General features: G+C 40.5%; 1 protein-coding gene and 1 pseudogene across 2 annotated transcripts in view; one reads left to right on the forward strand and one right to left on the reverse strand.

Moving 5' to 3' along the window:
* Marchf6 (membrane associated ring-CH-type finger 6) overlaps nucleotides 1-21,831 on the reverse strand; it is a 79,384-nt gene that overhangs the window by 27,490 nt on the left and 30,063 nt on the right. For both annotated transcript variants that reach the window (XM_087618514.1, NM_001305274.1), the window contains 14 exon segments: nucleotides 19,766-19,934; nucleotides 17,267-17,456; nucleotides 15,014-15,075; nucleotides 14,104-14,136; nucleotides 12,210-12,261; nucleotides 10,638-10,696; nucleotides 8,684-8,764; nucleotides 8,392-8,460; nucleotides 8,234-8,308; nucleotides 6,950-7,084; nucleotides 5,713-5,832; nucleotides 5,416-5,516; nucleotides 3,314-3,451; nucleotides 1,545-1,746 (listed from right to left, as the gene is read on the reverse strand). In XM_087618514.1, the coding sequence (XP_087474640.1) occupies nucleotides 1,545-1,746; nucleotides 3,314-3,451; nucleotides 5,416-5,516; nucleotides 5,713-5,832; nucleotides 6,950-7,084; nucleotides 8,234-8,308; nucleotides 8,392-8,460; nucleotides 8,684-8,764; nucleotides 10,638-10,696; nucleotides 12,210-12,261; nucleotides 14,104-14,136; nucleotides 15,014-15,075; nucleotides 17,267-17,456; nucleotides 19,766-19,934 (1,486 nt within the window).
* LOC134478800 (small nucleolar RNA SNORA24) lies at nucleotides 9,608-9,730 on the forward strand (annotated as a pseudogene).

Here is a 21,831-nt window from a genome sequence, read left to right on the forward strand (position 1 = left end):
CTTATACAGTTTCCTCTTGGGCCAGGGATGTGGGCAGGGGTGAGCAGTGTTGGTGGTCTCTTCCGCTCTGCAGCCTCAGGAGTGCCCACCTGACCAGGCGGTGAGGTCTCTCTCTCTCACGGGGTCTGGGAGCAGAGAGCTGCTGCGGGCCGGGATCCGCGGGTGTCAACAGCTGTGTTTCTTAATGAGGCCAGAAGCAGTAAATACAAAATCTTGAGTGCCAACTACAGTACACAGAGTGTTCAAGGCTCTGCACTCAGCTGCAGCCTGAGCAAAAGTCCGTCTGCCATAGCCTCCCTGCCCGTTACCTGTTATACTCCCTGCAGCCCCAGGCTGACCACGTCCCACAAGTCTGGCATGTGCCTGCAATGCCCTTCTACTTCCCCGTTTTTAGTGCTGGTCCTCCCAGCATCAAGGGCAGCTTGTCTATCACCTCCTCCAGGAACATTTCTAGGCATTTCGACCACAAGCCAGGGGCCCCTGCCCAAAAGCAGTCACAGTGCCCTCAGCAAACATCTACTCTGAGAACCCAAATTTGCTATTGTTTGGTTTTTTTTTTTTAAATCTCCAAAAATAGTCTAAAAATAGTTTTAGTACAAAGACTGCATGCATGATCTCTACAGCCTTAACACACATCCAAAATATCAGGCACTCAAGACATGTTTACAAAATGGCTACATATGACCTACAGGTAATCCAAAAATAAGAAGATGACTATTTTTACAGAAAAAGAACCAAAGATAGGCTCTTTAATTTACCAAAATTTCAAAATGACCATTTAGAACCTCAAACCATTATAAACATAACAAATTTGTTAAATATAACAAATCGCATATAAATGGTACTAATCATCAGGATAAATTCCTGACAAGACTTTGAATCACAGACTGTCTGCTAGCTTCGAGACAATGAAACAGGTATACTTTTAGCCAAGCTGGTCTTCAGTTTCATTAGCTATCAACATGAGATGACCTCCCACATCTGGAATGCCAGGCCCTTAAGGACACATGGGACATGGTGACGTCTAACTACAGATAACTGACTACATCCAGGAGCTGGTGTGTGTGAGGAGAGAAGAGGAACAAGGGAGGCTATGACATCCAACACTCGGAGACGGACAGAGGCAGAGTGAGGCGCCATGAAGGCCACATGTGCACTACCCACACTCACTGCTTCTCTGCCCTACTGGAGCACATTTGTGTCCTGACCTAACAGCTGCCACAAGTGGGATTGAATGAGAGGGCAACATGAACATACCATGACAGTTCCTGGCACATGCTGAAATGTCATCCCTCATGCTAGCTTCTAATTTATGATCTTTTTCTCTCAAGCAGGAACTAAAGTTCATGAAATTCTGACCCCACACAGTGCCTATCTCCAAAATCTAATAACCGATTCTGAACATTTAAGCTACATAATTAGAGTAATGCAAGTTTCTTTCTAGGAACCATACGTCATAGCTACACAGCAGCGACTTTAACAGCACTAATTCTCAATTGGTGAAAGAAAAATTAATTTACAGAAGACAGGCTATATGGACTCACCCTGAGTGGGAAATTTAAAGGCCGGCGGTAAGGCTGAAAGCCAACAGGTCCTCCCTGCTGGAGTATGGCTTGGTGAGCTGCATGCAGACCTTCCCCAGCAGGGACGGCGTTATTGTTCCGCGCAGGCTGATTGTTGTTGACCTGCTGGTTTGCACTGTTCTCACTTTCCTCCTGGTCTCCAAGTAAGTAGGAATGAAGGTCCCTACACAAAGTTACACCAGTGTGAGTCTCATTTTAGGCCAGAGTGACAATGACAGGTGTGACGTGTTTTCTTAAAGGGGAGAAAATATGCAAGGGAATTATACAGAGTGTTACTCCTGCTGATTGGACTACATGCTAGTGTCTGCTTCAAACCAAACCCTTCCAACTCTGTTAGCTAGCTTGTAGGACACTCCACAAATTCAACCTATTTTATGTTTCGTCACCTAATATCTGGGAAAAGTCAGTGATTTAGAAGAAAGCAGAGAGTCAGCATTAGGCTCCACAGAGTGAAAACCTTTTTCTTCTCTCTCAATGATGGCTGTGTCTCCTGCAGAAGCAACAAGCAATTCAGACAAGAGCAGCACTGAGGAGAAGGGCAGTCTTCAATCATCAAATATAACCAAGTCTACATCCCACATAGACCATACTGTGCCAAGGATTTCACAGAAACTTCCATATGTATGCAAGCCTTTGGAATGCCAGTGAAAGAATATCTCAAGTAGAGTGAGGTGGGAAGACTCATCCTAAAAGTAGATGACACCATTTCTTTGACAGGACAGGGGTCCTGGACAGAATAAAGCTGTAAGAGAGAAGCCAGCATTCCTCTCTCTCTGCTGTGTGAATGTAAATGTGAACAGAAGCTTCGAGCTTCTGCTGCCAAGACTTCCCCACCACAGTGGGGTCTACCCTGAAAACATAAGCCAAAGTAAATACTCCCTCTTAAGCGGCTTCAGGTGGGTATTTTCTCACAACACAAAAAGTAACTAAGTAACAAAAAAGAAATCAAACTTTAGCATTTAGTCCAGATAGCAGGGATAGAATCCCTAAAATAAGTGTAGTCTTTAAGTGCACTGCATTTTATCTTTTAGGCTAATATGCATTGATGGTACTTGCATACTCCATAGAAGACGCCATGCAACTGCACTGATCGATCCCAAACCCTTTGGTCTGCCACGTCTATTAACACAAAAGGAACAGCAGTGAGCCTGCACAAGGGGACAGTGTGCACATACCCTCCTTCAACGGGTAACCTCCAGACAGTACTCAACTGTTTCCTATTAAAATGAGGGTTTTCCAAGAGTTTTTATTTGTACACCAATAAGGACACATGGGACATGTGTACGCCACATGCATTGTGGGTGCCCACAGAGCTAGAAAACATATCAGATTCCCAGAGGTGGACTCAAAGGCCAATGGGAGTAGATTGACATTAGTGCTAAGAAATGAGGTCAGTCCTCTGGAAGAAGAGTAGGCATCTTATTGCTGAGCTGTCTCTGCAGCCTCTAAAACTAGGTTTTAACTTCTTTCAGAAAGGTTATAAAACAAGACTGGCCACAGTGGCACACGCCTGTATGCTCAGCACTAAGACCAGGATACAAAGACTCTAGGGTTGAGGACAGCTTGGGTAGGAATGTGCCTCCAAATGAAAAATAAAGTATGGGGCTGCAGTGTCACTCTGTAGTATAGCATTTGTACAGTGTACACGAGGCCTGGCTTTAGGAAAAAGGAAAAAAGGAGGGTTATAGACACTGATAACATAGATGTCCAGAGCCAGCTGCCATACTCACAGCAGGTATCCAGCAGTAACAGTCCATGCACGAACAAGCCCCTTCAGCCACTGCCTGGTGTGCCCCTGCTCCAGCAGGGCTGGCAAGACAACCTGCAGCAGGAGCAGCTCAAGGGACAGCTCACTCACCGGAGCATCACTGCAGTAGATGATTACGAAGAGCCAGGTTACTATGTGAGTCCGATTATCATTTATAGAGCATCTATCCAGATAACAAATCTCCAAAGCCAAGTGAACTTGTCTTTACTGCCTTTTTTCCCATTCTCTCCAAGTCAGTGAGGCTATCCTCCTAAACCACACTGCAGCTGTTCCTGGTCCCTTGGTGTCCACCAAGGCCATGCCTTGGTGCTCACTTGTGCTGTGACAGCAGTGTGCTTTCAACAGCTTCCAAGCAGCTGCTCTCCCTTTGCCTCCCCAGCCTAGAAACACAAGGGCCCAAGTTTTGTCCCCTTGCTCAGCCTAGCTTATTCTCTGAATGACTGCGACTTGTCTGGCATGGACACCACCTTTATCTACAGTAGTAGATGTTTCTTCCCTGACTCCTAACTTGTGATTCCACAGTGGAACTCAGTGATTCACACTGATGTGACCAAGCATCCATCAAACTATTAATCCTGCTCTCCCCACTGTCACACATACCTCAAAACATGTAACTTTACACTCCCCCATGCCAAGAACAGAATTTCGGATTTCTGACTTCTTTACAGCTCACATCCACACCACTAGATTCCTTTGACTCTTAACAATATTATCAATCCTAACTGCTTCTTAGCCTCCATTGGTATCTCTTTCATCTACACCCCTCCCATCTCCACCAGGATCCTCACACTATCTTCTTCCTGGCTATCCTGCTTCTCTCTCACAATATCTTGATCACCAAGGAGTAGAGTAGCCCTCATAGCCTTCCACGAACTATCCCTATCTTGTGACTGAACATCACAGTTTACAGCCTGTTACAGCCTTCAAACTCAAAGAGCTGCTTTCAATGTCTTCTCTCACTCATAGCCAACTACTTTGCCAAAATAGTCTGTTACACAGATCTGGGTGCTAGTGTGCCTGCCTGATCCACTGGGCTCCGTACCCCAATCCCCACCTACTTTCATGGCTTTCCATAACTGTCATTTCAGTCTTTCTATATTAAAACCTCGTCCTGGATTCTTTTTGCCCCTTTCTTTTCCCTAGAACAGTAGGGATCTATAGTAAGCATACTATATATTCTATCTATACTAAAGCCTGTCTCCTTGCCTATAGATATAACTAACGTCTCCTATGAAGGAGCTACTGACAATGTTTTACACAGGGATAATACAATCTACCTTTCAGAAAACCTAGAGACAGCAGAAGGAGCTACTGACAATGTTTTTACACAGGGATAATACAATCTACCTTTCAGAAAACCTAGAGACAGCAGAGAGGAGGCTGGGATATAAACGGAGAGCAGAGGGAAACTAAACCACTGCATAGAAAATGAGTCGCTTTCATTAAGTTCTTAAGGACGAACTGACAAGACAGAAGTGAATCTGAGGAAGCAATCTCACTCCTCATAGCTTAAGGTGAACTATGAGATTAAAGACGTCACTGGAAAGTTTAACCCAAAAAGATGAAAGCCTTGAGTCTTGCTTTTAGTACATAAAGGTGTACACAAAGAAAAAACAATGTTACTAATTCTCCTTAAGTGTGGTTAAACAAATGCAGTGGGTCATTCCTTGGAAAAATGTATTAAGCAGGTGGTGTTGGTGTAAGCCTTTAGGTCCAGCACTTGGAAGGCAGAGGCAATCAGATCTCTGAGTTTGAGGCCAGCCTGATTAACAGAGTGAGTTCCAAGACAGCCAGGGCTACACTGAGAAACCCTGTCTTGGGGAGAGGTGGAAGGAGAAAAGAAAAATGTAGCTATTAGCAGTATACAAATGGAACTACCACATAAAATGTTTAATGTAAAATGAATATTAAATCCCCAACAGTGATAAATCATTACAGCTTTCCTAAGTTTTAAAAACTTAACTATAGATTCAGAGATGCTGCTCATAGTATGTCACTTGCTTAGCATGCTAGACACTGAGTTCAATCCCCAAAACCACCAACTAGAAAACAAAAAACACTTACCTGTAGAGCATGACATTGTAAGGAAGAAAATGAGGCAAGAGGCTCTTAATTATACGTATAGGAAGCCAGAGCATCAGAAGTACAATGGAGCCAAAGACAATCTGTAGTAAGAAACAGGCACAACCCTACTGTGAGTCTAGGAAACTACGTGGTAAGTATGTTCCACAGGTTTAGGTAAATACAGTCAGCATGTTCTCCCAGCCCTCCCAATCTAAAAGAATACAAACAACAAAAACACTGTATGAAACTAAAAAGTACCATGCCTTGATGTTTTTAAAAATAAAAAGATCTGCTCACCACTGACAAAATAAATCTTCGAAGATGTCTATAAATAGGCAAGTGAATCATTTCCTGTACTGGATTAAAATCTGGATCATTCAAATTCCTCAGAAACCATAAGACACCAGGTCGAAGTACCTGCAAATATATTTCAAGTATGATAGATACTCAGTAACATCTTTATGTTGTGCATCTGAAAATTAACCAAAAAAATGAGATCCTAAAGTTATTCTGGCATCTAAAATTCAACCCTGAGAATTCATGGAAAAAAAAGAAGTTCCTTAGTCAGAAACTATCAAACTACTGTGCTTTTAATGACCGTTGATGCTTTTAATCATAAACTGGAAAACACTCACTGAAAACAATTTATCAAGAAATCTGAGTCACTGAGGAAAAAACAATCATTACTACACATTGTACGATTTAAAGACTCAGACCCACCCCCTACTGTCCTCAAACCTTTTACAGATTAAAGCACACATGTCATTCACTCTGTGATCTCACATTCCATTCCCACTGCCTTCTTTGGCCTTCTCCTCCAGAAGCTAATTTTTCAAAGAATTTATTAACCCCAGGAATGAAGGATAGGAATTGTCTTTGTAACCTCAGTATTACCCCAGCGTACAGATTAGATCTGGAGCCAGAGGTGTACATTAAGGAGATACTAACCTCCTCTCATTTTTAAACCACTCAGAACAGGATCTGTGAAGGCAGCCAGACACCTGACAAGTGAACTGTGGTCATAAAGGATCCTCACTGTTATTCTGTAATTCAAGTGTCTGTTCCTAAATATTTCAGTATTCTCAACTCTATAAAACCTCTCTTGGGGATGATGTCTACGACCAATTTATTATCACAAACACTTTTAGGAGTTTACAACAGGGGGTAAGTATGATGTATATCAAATAAGAACTCTGATTTTTAATTATCCTTGATCATTTTTAAAACTATAAATTGTCATTTTTTGACATAAACATTGATTGAAAGTAATCAAACCAAACTATATTATTACTTCCTGTCTCTTAAAATAGGAGAGAATATTGGGGCTGGGGATGTAGCTCAGTGGTAGAGCGCTTACCTAGGAAGCGCAAGGCCCTGGGTTCGGTCCCCAGCTCCGAAAAAAAGAACCAAAAAAAAAACTAAGAGAGAATATGATTTAGTTAGGAAAACATCCTAGCCTTTGAGGGATAGATGGTTGAGAAAGTAAAGCCCTTCTCAAAAACACTGATCACCAACACTTCCATATAGGACCTACCTCTCTCAGTAACAGGATGAAGGAGGCAAAGTAGAACACATAGACCATTCCCACCAACCAGTGCAGAAACATTGTGGTCCCTGGGGCTGACTGAAAGCTCAGCTCTCGATCTTTCAGAGTAGCATCAAACATTTCCTGAGCCAGAAGACAGCAGGTCAGAGATCTGTACCACCTACATTTGCAATTCTTAATACTTCCACCATTAACAAGTCAGATTACAATAATTAAAACATTTTGTGAAATTTTAATTTCTAATAAAAATATTTTGTACACTTACAAATTACAAAGATGCAATAAACATTAATTTGAAAAAAAAAAGTAAGAACTCCAAATGTAGATAGATAATGTCAATGTTTTGGGTTTTCAGTTCTCTTAATGCTAGTTCACAGCGTCACAGAACTATGTAAGAGCATACAACACTTTAAAATTCTGAAGCCTGGACAGGCAGGGTGGCCAACCCTGAGTCTGATCCCTGGACTCCACAGTAGAATGGATTCCTGCAGGCTGTCCTCTCACCATCCCATGCGCAGACACTCAAAATAAATGATGCAAATAAATTCCTGAAGCTTAAAGAACCGGTTGCACTAGTTTGGTTGGTTGGTTGGTTGTCTGTTCTCCCTGTGATAGGGTCTCATGTATGTCAGGCCAGCCTAGAACTTGCTGTGCAGCTCAAGAAAACATGGAAGTTCCAATCCTCCTGACTCTTCCTCCTCACTGCTACAACTACGGAAACATGCTATCACACTCATTTGATGCTGGGAACTGAACCCAGGACTTCACGCATCCGAGGCAAGCATCCTAGGCAAGCATCCCACCAACTGACCTATGCTCTCAGCCTTTACTAATAAAAACCCCTCTTTTTAACTATGTAAGACCTTGATGCTTTATTACAGCCTGCATTCACAAAGGCTTTAAGTGGTAAAGAATAACAGTATATGTCAATCTCGGAACCAAAAGCACCTTTTCTACACATATTTTGAAAAAAATTAAAACTAAGAACCATTAAAATTAAGTGTCATAATTTTAAAAACTGGCCACCATTACTAGAAAAAAAGTATCAAAATTCTCCAATAGTTATAAACGCTCCAGTCAAAATACCCTGACATTCAAATACATAAAAAAAACCCAAAAGATTAATACTCAAGACAAATTAATGACATTTAGACTTAATAGTGTTTTGTTCCAAAAATAAGTGAATCACCAAATACTTTCCTTTAAAAGCAATATTTTCTAAGCATGATTTGAAGCTTTGAAATGAGGTGTCTCAGTGGACACTTGACTCACCAGAGAACAAATATCCAGCCACCAGCCACAGATGAGAGGGAACACTCCAATTTCTACCACAACTAACAGAGAGACCTTAATTAAATAGAAATAGAGTTCATCAGTATCAACCAAATGGAGGACAAACCACGTTTAGCTTTCATTTACAATTGGATTACCTTAACCACAATATAGCAGACGCCCAGCAAGCGACGAGACCTATGAAATTTAACAAGAGTGGCCAAGGCCTGCAGCATTTAGTCAAGGAAAAATGTATGAGACAGGAAACTCTTCAGATAATACTGAATGTAATGACGTTTTATTTATTTATTTCAAATCTCCCCACACTCATCCCTTCACCAGCATTAACTTTTATGAAGACAACAGGGGAAAGCAGCTTTTGTTATTAGTAAGAACTCTTCAATGTGAATGGCATGTACCTCCAAGCTAAACTGGTTCATTAAAGGATACATGACAAATTATCAGTGTTATTGCTAAAAGTATATATCCAACAATTGTCGTGATTAGACCTTCAAAATGAGATGCTTGAACCTGAAAATAAAACAAATAAATACAATAAGACTTTCCCCACATGGTTGGTAACCCAGTCTTTCCGTATACTAAGGGATCTGAACAACACAAAGTAAACTATGGCTTTTGTGGCTTGGTTTGCTTGGATTGGGCTGACTTTGAACTCGAGAGATCCACCTGCCTCAGTCTCCCCAGTGGTGGGATTAAAAGTAGGCGCCATCACCTTCCAGCAAAATAGTAAGTAAACTGTTGATTCTACATATTTATAATTTAAAAACTGAAATCTCATTTATACAGCATCTGCAAACCAGACTCTCTCATATACAGACTGCTAAACATTACTGAAGACTCAATATTAAATAGCATTCTATCCAAAGAGTCAAAATAACAGTGAATGAAATTTCTCAGTAAGACCACAATCTGATCAGCCTGCCCTTATTCTCAAAATTGGGCATTTGCTAAGGGCTTACAGTTCAAGCAGCAGCAGCAGCAAACTGCCCAGGTTGTCCACTCAGCTGGTGACATCTGACCACATTACCTCATACCCTTAGACGTAACGTTTAAGCTTCTCTGACCCTCCAAAATTGTTCTAGAGACTTGCAGAAAGCAAAAGTTTACAGGATAACAAATATTTTTCATTCATATCATTTTAGTTCCTGAATTATAGGTAATTATGTAGCCACAGTTCAAACAATTGAGACCTGCTGAAATCTTAGCCTTCTAGATGCTTACAAGCAGTCTCCAAGAGGTATCAGAGCAGTAGCAGATAATGAAACATTCCTAAAAGTAATCTCCCCATACAACAGGAACAAGAGCCCAGTCATCCAGACATCTTCACGGAGCCCATAAAGGTAGTCAGTTCTACTGCATGGAGCTTTGGAACCTCCAGCTGTGGTCATCCCTTCTTAACACGAAAGACAGTCCTGTTGACATGCAAAGCCATCACCATCTAACTGCTATCTGAATCAGACATGCACAATGACACTCTTCACTACTAAGGATCTGAGGGACACCGAGTTACTGGTGTGCTTCTGTATGCTATTAAAATGTTTTAGGGAAGAGTATTAAGGCTCTGTCAGTGGGAGAGGATGCACTTAATCCTGTAGAGGTTTGATGTCAAAGGAAGGGGATGCAGGAAGTGGGAGAGAGGTGGACACCCTCTCAGAGGCAAGGGGGAGGGGAGATGAACAACTGGGGGGGGGAACATTTGCAATGTAAATAAATAATTAAATAAATAAATTTTTTAAATCTACCCAAATACCTATCCACCATTAGGAAATAACAATATGTAAAATATAAGCAAATTCTTGAGCAAACACTATAGACCATTACCAAAGATAGTCCTCTATTCCCTGTTTTTAAATTAATAAATACACTGATACTTTTCAAAATTCACTATAGATGACCTGGGGAAAGAGAGAGCAAGGGACACACAAGTTCATCAAGCAAGTGAAGCAGTCTGTGGGAACTCTCTTGCGATGTGCCTCAAAGCCCACTACATACACTCTGAGACTCTGTAGTGTACCCGGAATGACTTGCAATAGGACATACCACTTCCTGAGCAACTGCTTGGCTTTAAACAAAGAGAACAAGACTATGCTGGCTAACTATTCCTTTGCACAAGAAATACTGAGAAAAGAATTCCTGAGAATGTTCCTTGGTGGGCTGGAGACATGGCTCAGCAGTTAAGAGTACAGGTTGCTCTTGCAGAGACCTGCGTTCAGTTCTCAGCCCCAGGATGGGGACTCACAACCATCCATAATCCAGAGATCCAACAAGACACACATACTGCATATATGCCAGCAAAACATTTATACACATAAATAAAAACAGCCTGGAAAAGAGCAAACTCGGGGATAATTAGAAAGTAAGTTTCTGAAAGTGATATACTCACATGCTCCTCAAACCCCAAGCCAACAAGGGAGAAGTGACCAATGTGGTAGGGACAAAATGCTGAAAAGGAGGAGAAAACTTATCATTAGGAGGACGAGCACGCAACATATCTCCACTGAAGGAACCAGGGCTTCTCTGAAAATGAAAATTCTAGGACAAAAACAAAAATATTTCTCAAACATTCTCTGACCAAAGAATAACTGGACCCTGTTCAAAAGGACACAGAAGTCATATTGAAGAGGGTGTCACTGTCATTTTTAAAGAGATTATATGAACATTAAAAATTAAAAACAAATACCTGGTGCCCGAAATTGATGGGAACACATACATCCCATGAGTTTTTCTTAATACTCAAAGCTCAAAATAACCACAAAAGGAAAGACAGCAACATGAAATGTTTTGTGTCTGGGAAGTGGCTAACACACCAGTTCCTTATTCAGAACCAATTACTAAAAGGACAGCCTTGGTCGTGTCTGGAATCTCCTGAGAACTACCCTCAGACCAACTGGATTACTCTTGCAGAAAAACCAGCTATATCTTTAAAATGCCAGAATTTGAAAAATTCAGCATTTTTGCAACATCTAAAGAGGACTGAAGAGGACTGAAAATAAGTCATTGAATAAAATATCACTCCACAGATAACTTACTTTTTTTTTCTTCTGAGACAGAGTTTGCCTGTGTAGCCCTGGCTGCTCTAGAACTCACTTTGTGGACCTAGCTGGCCCTGAACTCAAGAGACCTGCCTGCCTTTGTCTCCTGAGTGCTGGGATTAAGGGCATGTGCCACCATTGCCCAGCTCCCCACAACTCCCAGATTACTTTCTTAGTGTGAAGAGAAAATGAGGTCATAAAACAATGGATAATATCATATACTTCCTATGTCACATTAAAAGTCAAAATGTGCATCCAATAATAACCTTCTCACAGATGTACTGAACCTGACCAGGCCCTTTAATCTCGCTTCCAATTTAGAAAACATGGTAGACAGAGGATAAGGGTGGGGGACATCAAGAAAGTAGTTGAATGAGCATCAACACACTCTTGTCATAACAGAGAGGAGTGGGAAACAAAAGACAATTTCAACTTCCAAGTAACATGAACACTTACTGGGGTCGTTATTCAAACAAACCAACTATAAAATGGTATTTAAGGGAACAACTTACAGATCACAAATATAATGGATTATTGGGAAATGATACATGAATTCTACTAAGTTTTAGATATAAAGATGACAGACACTATAGTTAAATCAGAAAATGTACTTAAATTTTTCTATTACAAGTTTTATACTTCTCTTTTCCTGAAGCCTTTCTAGCTAAATTTCAGTTTGTTCTTAATAAGTTGTCTTCTCTCTGTTAACAGTAAACAGTATAATAGATAAATAGGGCAAAAGATGATTCCACCACCAAGTAAAAGTCAGAGCATTTACTAGGGTCTGGCTCCTAAATCTACATTATACGTTCCTTAATATTTCTAAGGTGCAAATAACACAAAAGCCTGCAACAAGATTCAGAGAAAAATCAAACTTCTATTATGATAGCACAAGAGCTCAAAGCATAGTATGTATAACTTACCAAAAACAAGAATGAACAGTGTGTTTAACGATACCACCCAGAACACATGTTCCTACAGGAGACAGCATTAGTGTTAGAGACTTCGTGTTTAATTGAGCAACTTCACCCACTTAGTCATGCTAAGTCCTGAAAATAACTGACTGTAATTTTTAACTTTTTAGTTTTCATTACACATCTTGTGAAAACAGAACTAATAAAACAAAGTTCACATTTTTCACATTCAGAAAATAAATCAATTTATAAAATCAATTTATAAAAATTTCCTTTTCAAAACTAATAGTCCATCACAAATTACACAGATTTTTACAAATACTATCAGATTTCACTTAAATGACAATGAAAAGTTCCAATTGGGGAAAAAAGTTCATTCTAATCAATACATTAATGTCAATACAGACTGCTTCTCTCATTCCCCATTTTTCTTTCTGGACTTCAGCAAGTCCACTACTACTTAAATACCCTTCCTTCCACCTTGCCAGCAACTGCTACATGAAATCGCCTCCAGTCCCTGCATTCTCCATGTGGTAACTTGGCTGTTGTCTCAGAAACACACTCTTGAATTGTCATCTGATCCGCTGTTATATAATTTACATTGTACATACACAGTTTACCGTATATTATTATATATTAATATATGCATTATGCACCTGTTCCTGCAGCCATGTCAAATGCATGTTAGCCACATTCTATACTGACAGGCTACACTGTCCAAGTGCAATCATCTGGGCCCACCAAGTCACCCAACATGAAGACAATGAACTTTCCGAAGGTGGGCTGGATGAGACGGTCTGACCTATTTTCAGAAAAATCCATCTGTTTGGGTTCCCCAGTCTTCCACCAACCAATCAGGCAAGAAAGTGATGAGTTATCCAAAAAGAATGACTGATACATTCTGACCATGGAAGCTCAGTTTGTTTTTTTTAAGTTTCTCTGCCTTAAGGGCTCCTAAACTCTCTCTATCCCAACATCTTCTATGCTTCAATCTCTTAACAGATCATCTCTGAAGATGTCCTGCTAAAAGACTTCTAAGAAAGACTTAACAATCTCCCTTGCTACATTGTAGTTTGTCATTTCTTGCCTCATATTTCATTCATTCGTATGTATGTATGTATGTATGTATGTATGTATGTATGTATATTTTTTTTTAAAAAATTATTTCATATACGTGAGTACGCTGTAGCTGTCTTCAGACACACCAGAAGAGGACACCAAGATCCCATTACAGATGGTTGTGAGCCACCATGTGGTTGCTAGGACTTGAACTCAGGACCTCTGGAGGAGCTGCAGGTGCTCTTAACCGCTGAGCCATCTCCCCAGTCCTGGTGGCGCTACCTTTAAGCTGTAGCTCTGGAATACTAAGGTGGCTTACCAAATAAAAGTGCTTGCTGTGCATCCTGAGGACCTAAGTTTGATCCAGGTTCCACACTGGAAGGAGATTAACAGACTCTGGCCTCGACATATACTTATGAATAAATTTTTAAAAAATTAAAAACTAAAAACCCTAAAATAAAAAATGAAGCTGTAAACTTTACTCCTATAGCAGACTTTCCAGATCAGACTGTGGCTCTCTCCTGGGGAACAGACGAGACTGCTTTGCCCCAACAGTACACGCATTAAACATGTACAATCCAACTTTAAGCATCAAGTTCTTTTAACTACTATTAACTTTGGATATTTTCTTTCAAATATTTAGGTAACTTTGTTTTTACATAAGATTACCTTTAAATATTTCTAGTACAGTCAGTATGTAAAATATACTTTCAAACATGAAGTAACCAAAAGTCAAAGATTACTTTGACTTTAGTATAATAAAAGCACACTCCATGAATTTGAGGTTACCAAATAACAAAGACAAATAACTCATAATTCTATCAGAAGTAATAGTTCTACTTACCAGAAAAACTAGTGATCCATCAAGTCCAAGCATCTAAAATAAAAAATATGCCTTAATTTAAGATGCAGTAGACTTTCTTTTCTTATAGAAAGATTGCTTTCCTATCAGTATCATTAAATAGTTTCTAACCTTATCATTCCCAGAATGTTTAAAAAAAAGAAAGAAAGAAGGAAAGAGAGAAAGAAATTCTGTGTTCTCAAGTATCACACTCTGAGTCTCCCTTTACCCTAAGTAATACAGAAGATGATATCACGTAGAAATGTTTCATCTTGTGCAGGCAGGGTATATGTCTGTGCTTCCCACACTAGAGAAAGTCGGGCAGCTGCTGAGATGGAGAGTGAGTCAAGCAGCTGGCAGGTGAGCTCAGTGAAAGAGTGCTTGCCTAGCATGCCCAAGGCCCCGGGTTTGTAGGGATGTTTGCCCAATACTGAAAAATGGAAAACAGACCCGTTCTGACTTTTAACTCTTACATTAAATAGAACCAGTCATAACTTCATTATGTAATTACTTTATTTTCATCAATTAGTGTGTGGAAATCCTGTTTAAATTTAAGTTTTTGGGTTTTTTTTTTCTTTTCTTTTTTTCAGAGCTGGGGACCGAACCCAGGCCCTTGCGCGCAAGCACTCTACCGCTAAGCTAAATCCCCAACCCCTTAAGTTTTTACTTAATTTTTCTCAAGTCCACAATATCAGGTCAAACTGCCTCCATGGAACAAGGTTTGTACTAAAGACAGAAAAACAGACCTGTGATCATCTTTACCACAAGGTCCATTGCTTGATTTTCTCCAGAAATTAAATCCTAGTAACTGTCTTCATCAAACTTAAATATGAAATTTGTGTTCATAGGTAAATATGCCAACTTCAAAAAACATCTTAGGATTAAGGGGACATGTGACAGTGACAGTTCTTACTCTTTCCCAAGTAAGCTCTTCAGCAGCCCGGTCCCACTCCAAAGCATTCCAGTTCATGTCGTCTGAAAATACAATTGCACATTTGAGATTACTGACACACACTAAACTACACATAAAAGCCAGTTTAAATTACAATCTGTGGTGAAGTTGAACCACATTTAAAATTTTATATGACATAAATTACTAACTAGGTTATTAGTCCTACAAATGAGTGCATTTGTACTAACACATACAAAATAATCATCCTAGACTGTGGCAAGTGCTAGAAAGGGAATAATTAGGATTATGTGAAAGACAAATCTAATAGCTGTGGTTCAGAAATGAATCTGGTAGATTTGAGGAAAAAAAGGAAAGCAAGGGATTAAACTTTCTTCGAATTAGTAAGTTAGCAAAAGATAACGGTATAAAACTCAGAGGCCGACTAGTGGTTAACAGTTCCCACTGTGCCAATGGACTCCATCTGCTCCCAGCTCTACTCATCAGTGCCTCACAACGACCTGGACTCCAGCTCTAGGGACTACTCTCTTCTGGCCTCCCTGGGCACTATACACACAATTATAAACCCATAGACCACAGACATACATATATACACACAATGAGAAATATTATCTACATTCAAAACGTCAGAATTGGAGAGATGGCTCGGTTTAGAGTACTGACTGCTCTTCCGGAGGACCTGAGTTCAATTCCCAGCAATTACACAACCATCTATAATGGGATCTGATGCCCTCTTCTGGTGTGTCTGAAGATAGCTACAGTGTACTCACATACATAAAATAAACTTTTTAAAAAAAGTCAAGAGTTGAATCAGGTGGTACAAAGCTTGTGATTTTACCACTCAGGAGGCTGAGGCAAATTGATTACAAATTCTGGGTCAGCCTAGACTATACAGCAAGATCTGTCCCAAGGGGGGAAAAAAAGTATGAAAGGCAGACGGAGATTAAATAGCAAACTTGGAGAAATGTGCAGGTTGGGCTGATTTACTGCGGTGAGCAAGATATCTAAGGACTTAAGTCAAAACAGAGGAACACTGCTGATGGGTCCAGACCAGAAAGAGGAGACTTAAAGCTGCTGCATACGGCAGGTGAGCGTGGAGCACTAGAACAGCAGTAGCACATGCTGTTTTCTCTGAGCCTCTGATCTTTCCCTGGGAGCCTTTTGCTCCCGGGTATGTCTTTTTTTCTTATCTTTCAAAAGGTCTCAGCTCAAAAGTCACTTATTCTGAGCTTCCTGGAAACATTATTTATTTATAACAAGTATCATCAGCCAGACAGTGATGGTGCACACCTTTATTTAATGCCAGCACTTGAGAGGCAGAGGCAAGCAGCTTCTGTGAGTTCGAGGCCAGCCTGATCTACAGAGTAAGCTCCAGGACAGCCAAGGCTACACAGAGGAGCCTTGTCTTGAAAAAAACACCAAATAAGTAAATAAAACTAACCTCAGAGCAACCCATATACACTAATACAATGCTATGTCTCCTACTTCTTCCCTAGACCAGAAGCTCCCAGGAAGGCAGCCCCGGACATTTTGTTCACAACTCTATACTCAAGTGGCTGGCACAATGAACACAGACACTAGCAGAGTAGACTCAAGAATAACAGAAGAGGGGCTGGGGATTTAGCTCAGTGGTAGAGCGCTTACCTAGGAAGCGCAAGGCCCTGGGTTCGGTCCCCAGCTCCGAAAAAAAAAAAAAAAAAAGAATAACAGAAGAGGAAGGCAGTGAGCTCTGACAACTGAACACACACCTTGGGTCTGATTTTACCCTCCAGAGTTCCCATTTACAGAAAATAAAAATGGTTTCCAGAGGTGGCACCTGGCCTGCAGTGTTCACTACAGTTCTTTTTTCATTTGAAAAGTGCAGCAACTCCATGAAAACAGGAAGGTGGTGGAGGGGGTCAGGTAATTCTATACCAAGCTACTTCCTCAAAATGTGAACCTGGTCACACTTAACCATTTTTTTCCCCAACCTATAATTTACGGACAGACAGACAGATGGACTAATGGATATGGACAGGACAGATGGATGAATGGACAGTAGGTCAGTCCTGTGAGAAGAACTGTGATACACATGTTTCCTCTTTCACAGAAAGCAATTTGCGTACATGTATATTAATGATAGCTTGTCAAAACAGAAACAGGTAATAAACAGAATTTTAACACATCATAAAACATGACAACATTACTCTGTCTTCAGCGCAAGCTAAGAATGTCTGGCAGCCCTGAAGATGAGCAAGGGCACAGAGCAGCCATTACCTTGGGCCCCATTGTTGGCATCAGCAGCATCTTCTACACCTGCATCATCTTCCTCCTCATTGTCCTCCTCCTCCTCTTCTGCTTGACCATCCTGGGCATCAGGGTTCTCACCCAGAACTGCATTCTCACCTGCTGGGTTAGCTGGCTGATCAGCAGCAGGGTTTTCTGCTCCATTTCCTCCTACAGGAGCCTAAAATGAGAAGAAAGCCCAGGAATTCACTTACCTGGTTGGCATGCACCACCACTGCCCGAAATGAACTCACTTTTCAATGTGCACATTTCAGAAAGCACTTAGACCTGAGGGGGTGGTTTCTATGGGCAAAGCACTTGCCACCCCACAAGTGTGAGGACTAGATTTTGGATTCCCAGGACCTACATAAGCTGGGCACAGTAATGTACCTGCAATGCTGTGCTCCAACATGACAAGAGAAGGTGGAGACAGAAGAATCCCTGGAAGCTTGTGGACCAGCTAGCAGAGAATCTAAGACCCTGTCTCCAATAAGGTAGAAGGCAAGGCCACATACCAAAAGTTGTCCTCTGACCCTCACATGCACACCATGGCACATGCATAGCCTCATTTATATATGTAACATGGGAACACACTCAAGCCAAGAGAGAGAGAGAGACACAGACAGACAGACAGACAGACAGACAGACAGACAGACAGACAGAATAAAATATGGGCTTACAAATCTGGCTACCTTAGGGACAAAACCAATTTTTAAAAATGTATGTACATTTACAGATGCATACACACCTTAATTTGCTTTGATTGAACCTTTGAGTAAATGATTTCTAGTTTGACCTAGAGACTAGGAATTATCAACTACCAAATGCATTTTCTCCTGGCTCTGCCTTTAGGATACCAACCAAGCATGGTGGCCCAGAGTGGTAATCCCAGATACTGTAGGGGAAAGGAGCTGAGGCAGACGACTATGAATTTGAGGTCTTCTGTTGGACTTGACCAGACCTTTGTCTTTGTCTCAAAATAGAAAATAAAAGGACTGAAGCTGTAGCTCCATGGGATGGTAGGTACATAGCAAGTGTGAAGCCCTAGACTCAGTCCTCAACAGCACAAAGTGTTACAAATCCAAGTTCTGCCGATAACCAAATGCAAAGATCTAATTAACTGTTAAGTTAAAACACAATTCACTTGATTTAATGAGAATTCTAAAACAAAACCACATGAAATGCCTCAAAATACGAGGTGCAATTACCACAGTGCTGATCGTAAACTAATAGCAGTGCCAGCATTGACACGGTGGTGCACCCTTCCTACTTTTGGGGCACAGGGAGGAGGAGTGTGAGTTTGAGACTCGTTTGGGCTGCATATGGAGACTGGGTCTAAAAATTAACAACAAAAGACCTGGGTGTGGCTCAGTGGTAGAGTGCTTGCTTGCCCAGCATACACAAGGCCTTGTGTTCCATCCCCAAAACCAGTGTGTACCACATCTTGTGGTGTTGAGTTCGTACATATGCTTTTCAAAGGTAAAGGTATACTCCAATTTCATTAAGTCTGAAATCTTTTTCTGCTACAATCTAAATATTTTTAAAGTGCAACAAAATACAGATCATAGGAACAAAGATTAATTACCATTGAATAGTTTGTGATCAACTGTTTTTCTGAAAAAAGTGTATGAAATGTGAACTTTTCACTTCACTGAGTAGTTACTGTGTAACACTGTTGGCCCTAAATTCCCAGCAGGTGAGATACTAAAATTCACTCGCTATACTATCCTGGAAACAGTCTGGCAAGTTCCCTTGTATCTGAGCATGTTATTATCACTTACAAGAAAACTACACGCAATTCTTTTTTTTTTTTAGTGTGTTGTGTGTGCACATGCCCTCATACATAGATCTAAACACATTGCATGTGTGGAGGTGACAGGACAACTTTTCTCTGTCCACTGTGACTTCTGGGGAATCCAAACTATGGTTATCTAGCTTAGGTTGCAAACATGTCTACTGTGACTGGCCCAAGTTTTCTACTTCTGAAAAGGTTCTTCCTACATAGCAGAAAAGATAAGGTATTTTGCATGAAGAAAAAAGCTGGGATAGGTAGAGAGCACTCCTACATGCTATGGAGCATGTCAGAAATCCACCTAGGAAGTTGTTTTGAGTGTGTGCGTATGTGCATGTACATGTCTATGCACACCTTGATAAAGGTCTCTCAACTATGTAGCCCTGGATCTGTTCTGGATTACAGGCATGGCCACCACTCAGCTATATATATAGGAAGTTGCTTCTTACCTTCCAGGCCCAAGTAAGCTGCTGACTCAGGCAAAGAAAATGGAAGTGTTTTAGTATTCCCTCTAACACTGTTCCCAGTCTAGCAAGAACATTAAGAGACAGTCAGAAGGTATTTTTTCATTTCCCCTGTCCTCTCCTATAATATGAGCACATTGTAAGGCACATGAAGGTCAAGGATTTAGATCACAGAGGGTGAAAAGGACACTCATGTGCTGCCCATGTAAGATACATGTCAAGTGAGGGGCTTACCTCATTTTGGTGGTGTCCAGCAGCATTGAAGGGTGGAGCAGCATGCTCCAGCCAAATTGGTGCTCCCCCATGGACTATCTGCTCTCGTAACCACACCAGGCTGATGAATGCACAAAGTGTGCATGTCACCACAAAACAACCCTGCAAGCAATCCGCCAACAAATTTTCCCTATTTTAAAAAAATAATAGTAATAATTAGACACATTAACTTCAAAGAACACTTGTTAAAAAAAAAATCTAAATTTTTCAGTAAAATGCAGTTGCTTCCAAAGGATTACTTATAATGATGTTGAAATTCTAACTTGTAAACTAGATAATATGTAATTTATATATTACTGTATTGAGTAGATACAAAATATATCAAATTACATAGCTATTAACTATCCATCCTATTCTTTTAGCATAGCCAAGAGACAGGAATATAAGCAAAAAAAGATCCAACAAAATGAAAGCATTGTATCTATAAAATTTACTAAATTTAGGTAAGCAACTGCACTTTATCCTTTTAACAGAACTTTAAAGTTTAAGCAAAACAGAAGTACATATATGAACAAGCTCATCAGTGAGAAAGGTGGAAAACTCCTGGTTATTAGTACCTGGTCTAATACCTACATATAGGAAAGGGCTGAAAGACATCTAGCACACTATGAATCGGATGGAGAAACAACATATAGCACAGAAACTCTAGTTTTAATGCTACCTCAGAAATACCAAGTTATCTTCAAAGAGGCAGGTGTGGATCCTTTAGAAAACCTTGCAAGGAAACATGAGACTTCTAACACCTGGAAGCTCTTGTTCCTTCTTTCTGAAGAAATTCATCCTTCACTGTCAATGTCTGACTTCAGAATAATTCAAAAATATTGATAGACTTCAGAAAATTGATAGCTTTTGTATTCATTTAAGAAAAGGTCGGGCTGGAGAGATGGCTCAGCCATTAAAGGCTAGCCTCACAACCAAAAATATAATAAAAGGTCAATCTGAAAGGCCTCGGCCTATCAGCTCCACACTTTAACTAGCATTGCCCCTAAGAAGGTCCTATCTACAGTGTCTCCAAAAATCAAAGGATTCCTCACTATCACTTATTAAAGGCTCCTCTACATCATCAAAATCATGAGGTGGAGCTAAAATAGCACTTCTCTAACTTCCTTGACAAAAAAGTAATTGCTTCTTGTAGACTTTAAGTGGAACCAAACCTTAAAGTCCCTTTCTCTAATGCCTTCAAACTGAATTAGCATCATGTTTGCCTAGACTTGAGTTAAGGATGCCCAAGTGCCAGAGACCGGGAAAGGCCTTGTGAGGTCCCACTCTCCCAGGTCACTGTGTTGTCCCAAGTCCACCTTGTAGAGCAACCCCCATTCACCTTCTAGAAGATGAAAGGCCATGTGGAGAACTAAGGCACCTCAGAAAGGTCCTCCTTAGACAATCAAAGTCCACTAAAAGACATGTGTGGTGGCTTAGGCAAGCTTAACAGACGAATAGCTCGACTAAGCCCAAGTTCAATTTCTGACCTCCAGAATTATGAACAAATAAAATGGCAGCTGTCTGACACCATTATGTCTGAACTCTGTTTTGCAGCAAGAAAGAAGATGGTTTGCCTGAAGATGACCTAACTCATACACACACGGCATGCTGTCAGATGTGGTACATATGCAGAATTTTCAGGAAAACACTGTCCTCTATAAATTATATAAATACTCAGTGCAGGGCCAGAGTGTTCCTAATTCTGTCTGACCACTCCCACTTAGCGTCCCTCTGTGAGTAGTCTAATGAAGGAGGCAACAACCAGTTAGAGGACATGTCAACACAGGGCCAGCAAAATGCTAACATCACAGCATTAAAAGAAAAGCTACAGTGAACAAGTTTTTAATGTGGTTTAACAATCATCTTACTAACATTTTAAAGTTATGTTCAACATACAAATTCAGTAGCATACAACTCAAAGTGCACAAAATATTTTAGTTTTACATGTCTTTCCAAAAGGCTCCTTAAATTCTTCTGCTTTAAAAGAAACAGAACTTGGGGCTGGGGATTTAGCTCAGTGGTAGAGCGCTTACCTAGGAAGCGCA

Source organism: Rattus norvegicus, chromosome 2 (assembly GCF_021556685.1).
Source record: "Rattus norvegicus strain SHRSP/BbbUtx chromosome 2, alternate assembly SHRSP_T2T, whole genome shotgun sequence".
NCBI lineage: Eukaryota > Metazoa > Chordata > Mammalia > Rodentia > Muridae > Rattus > Rattus norvegicus.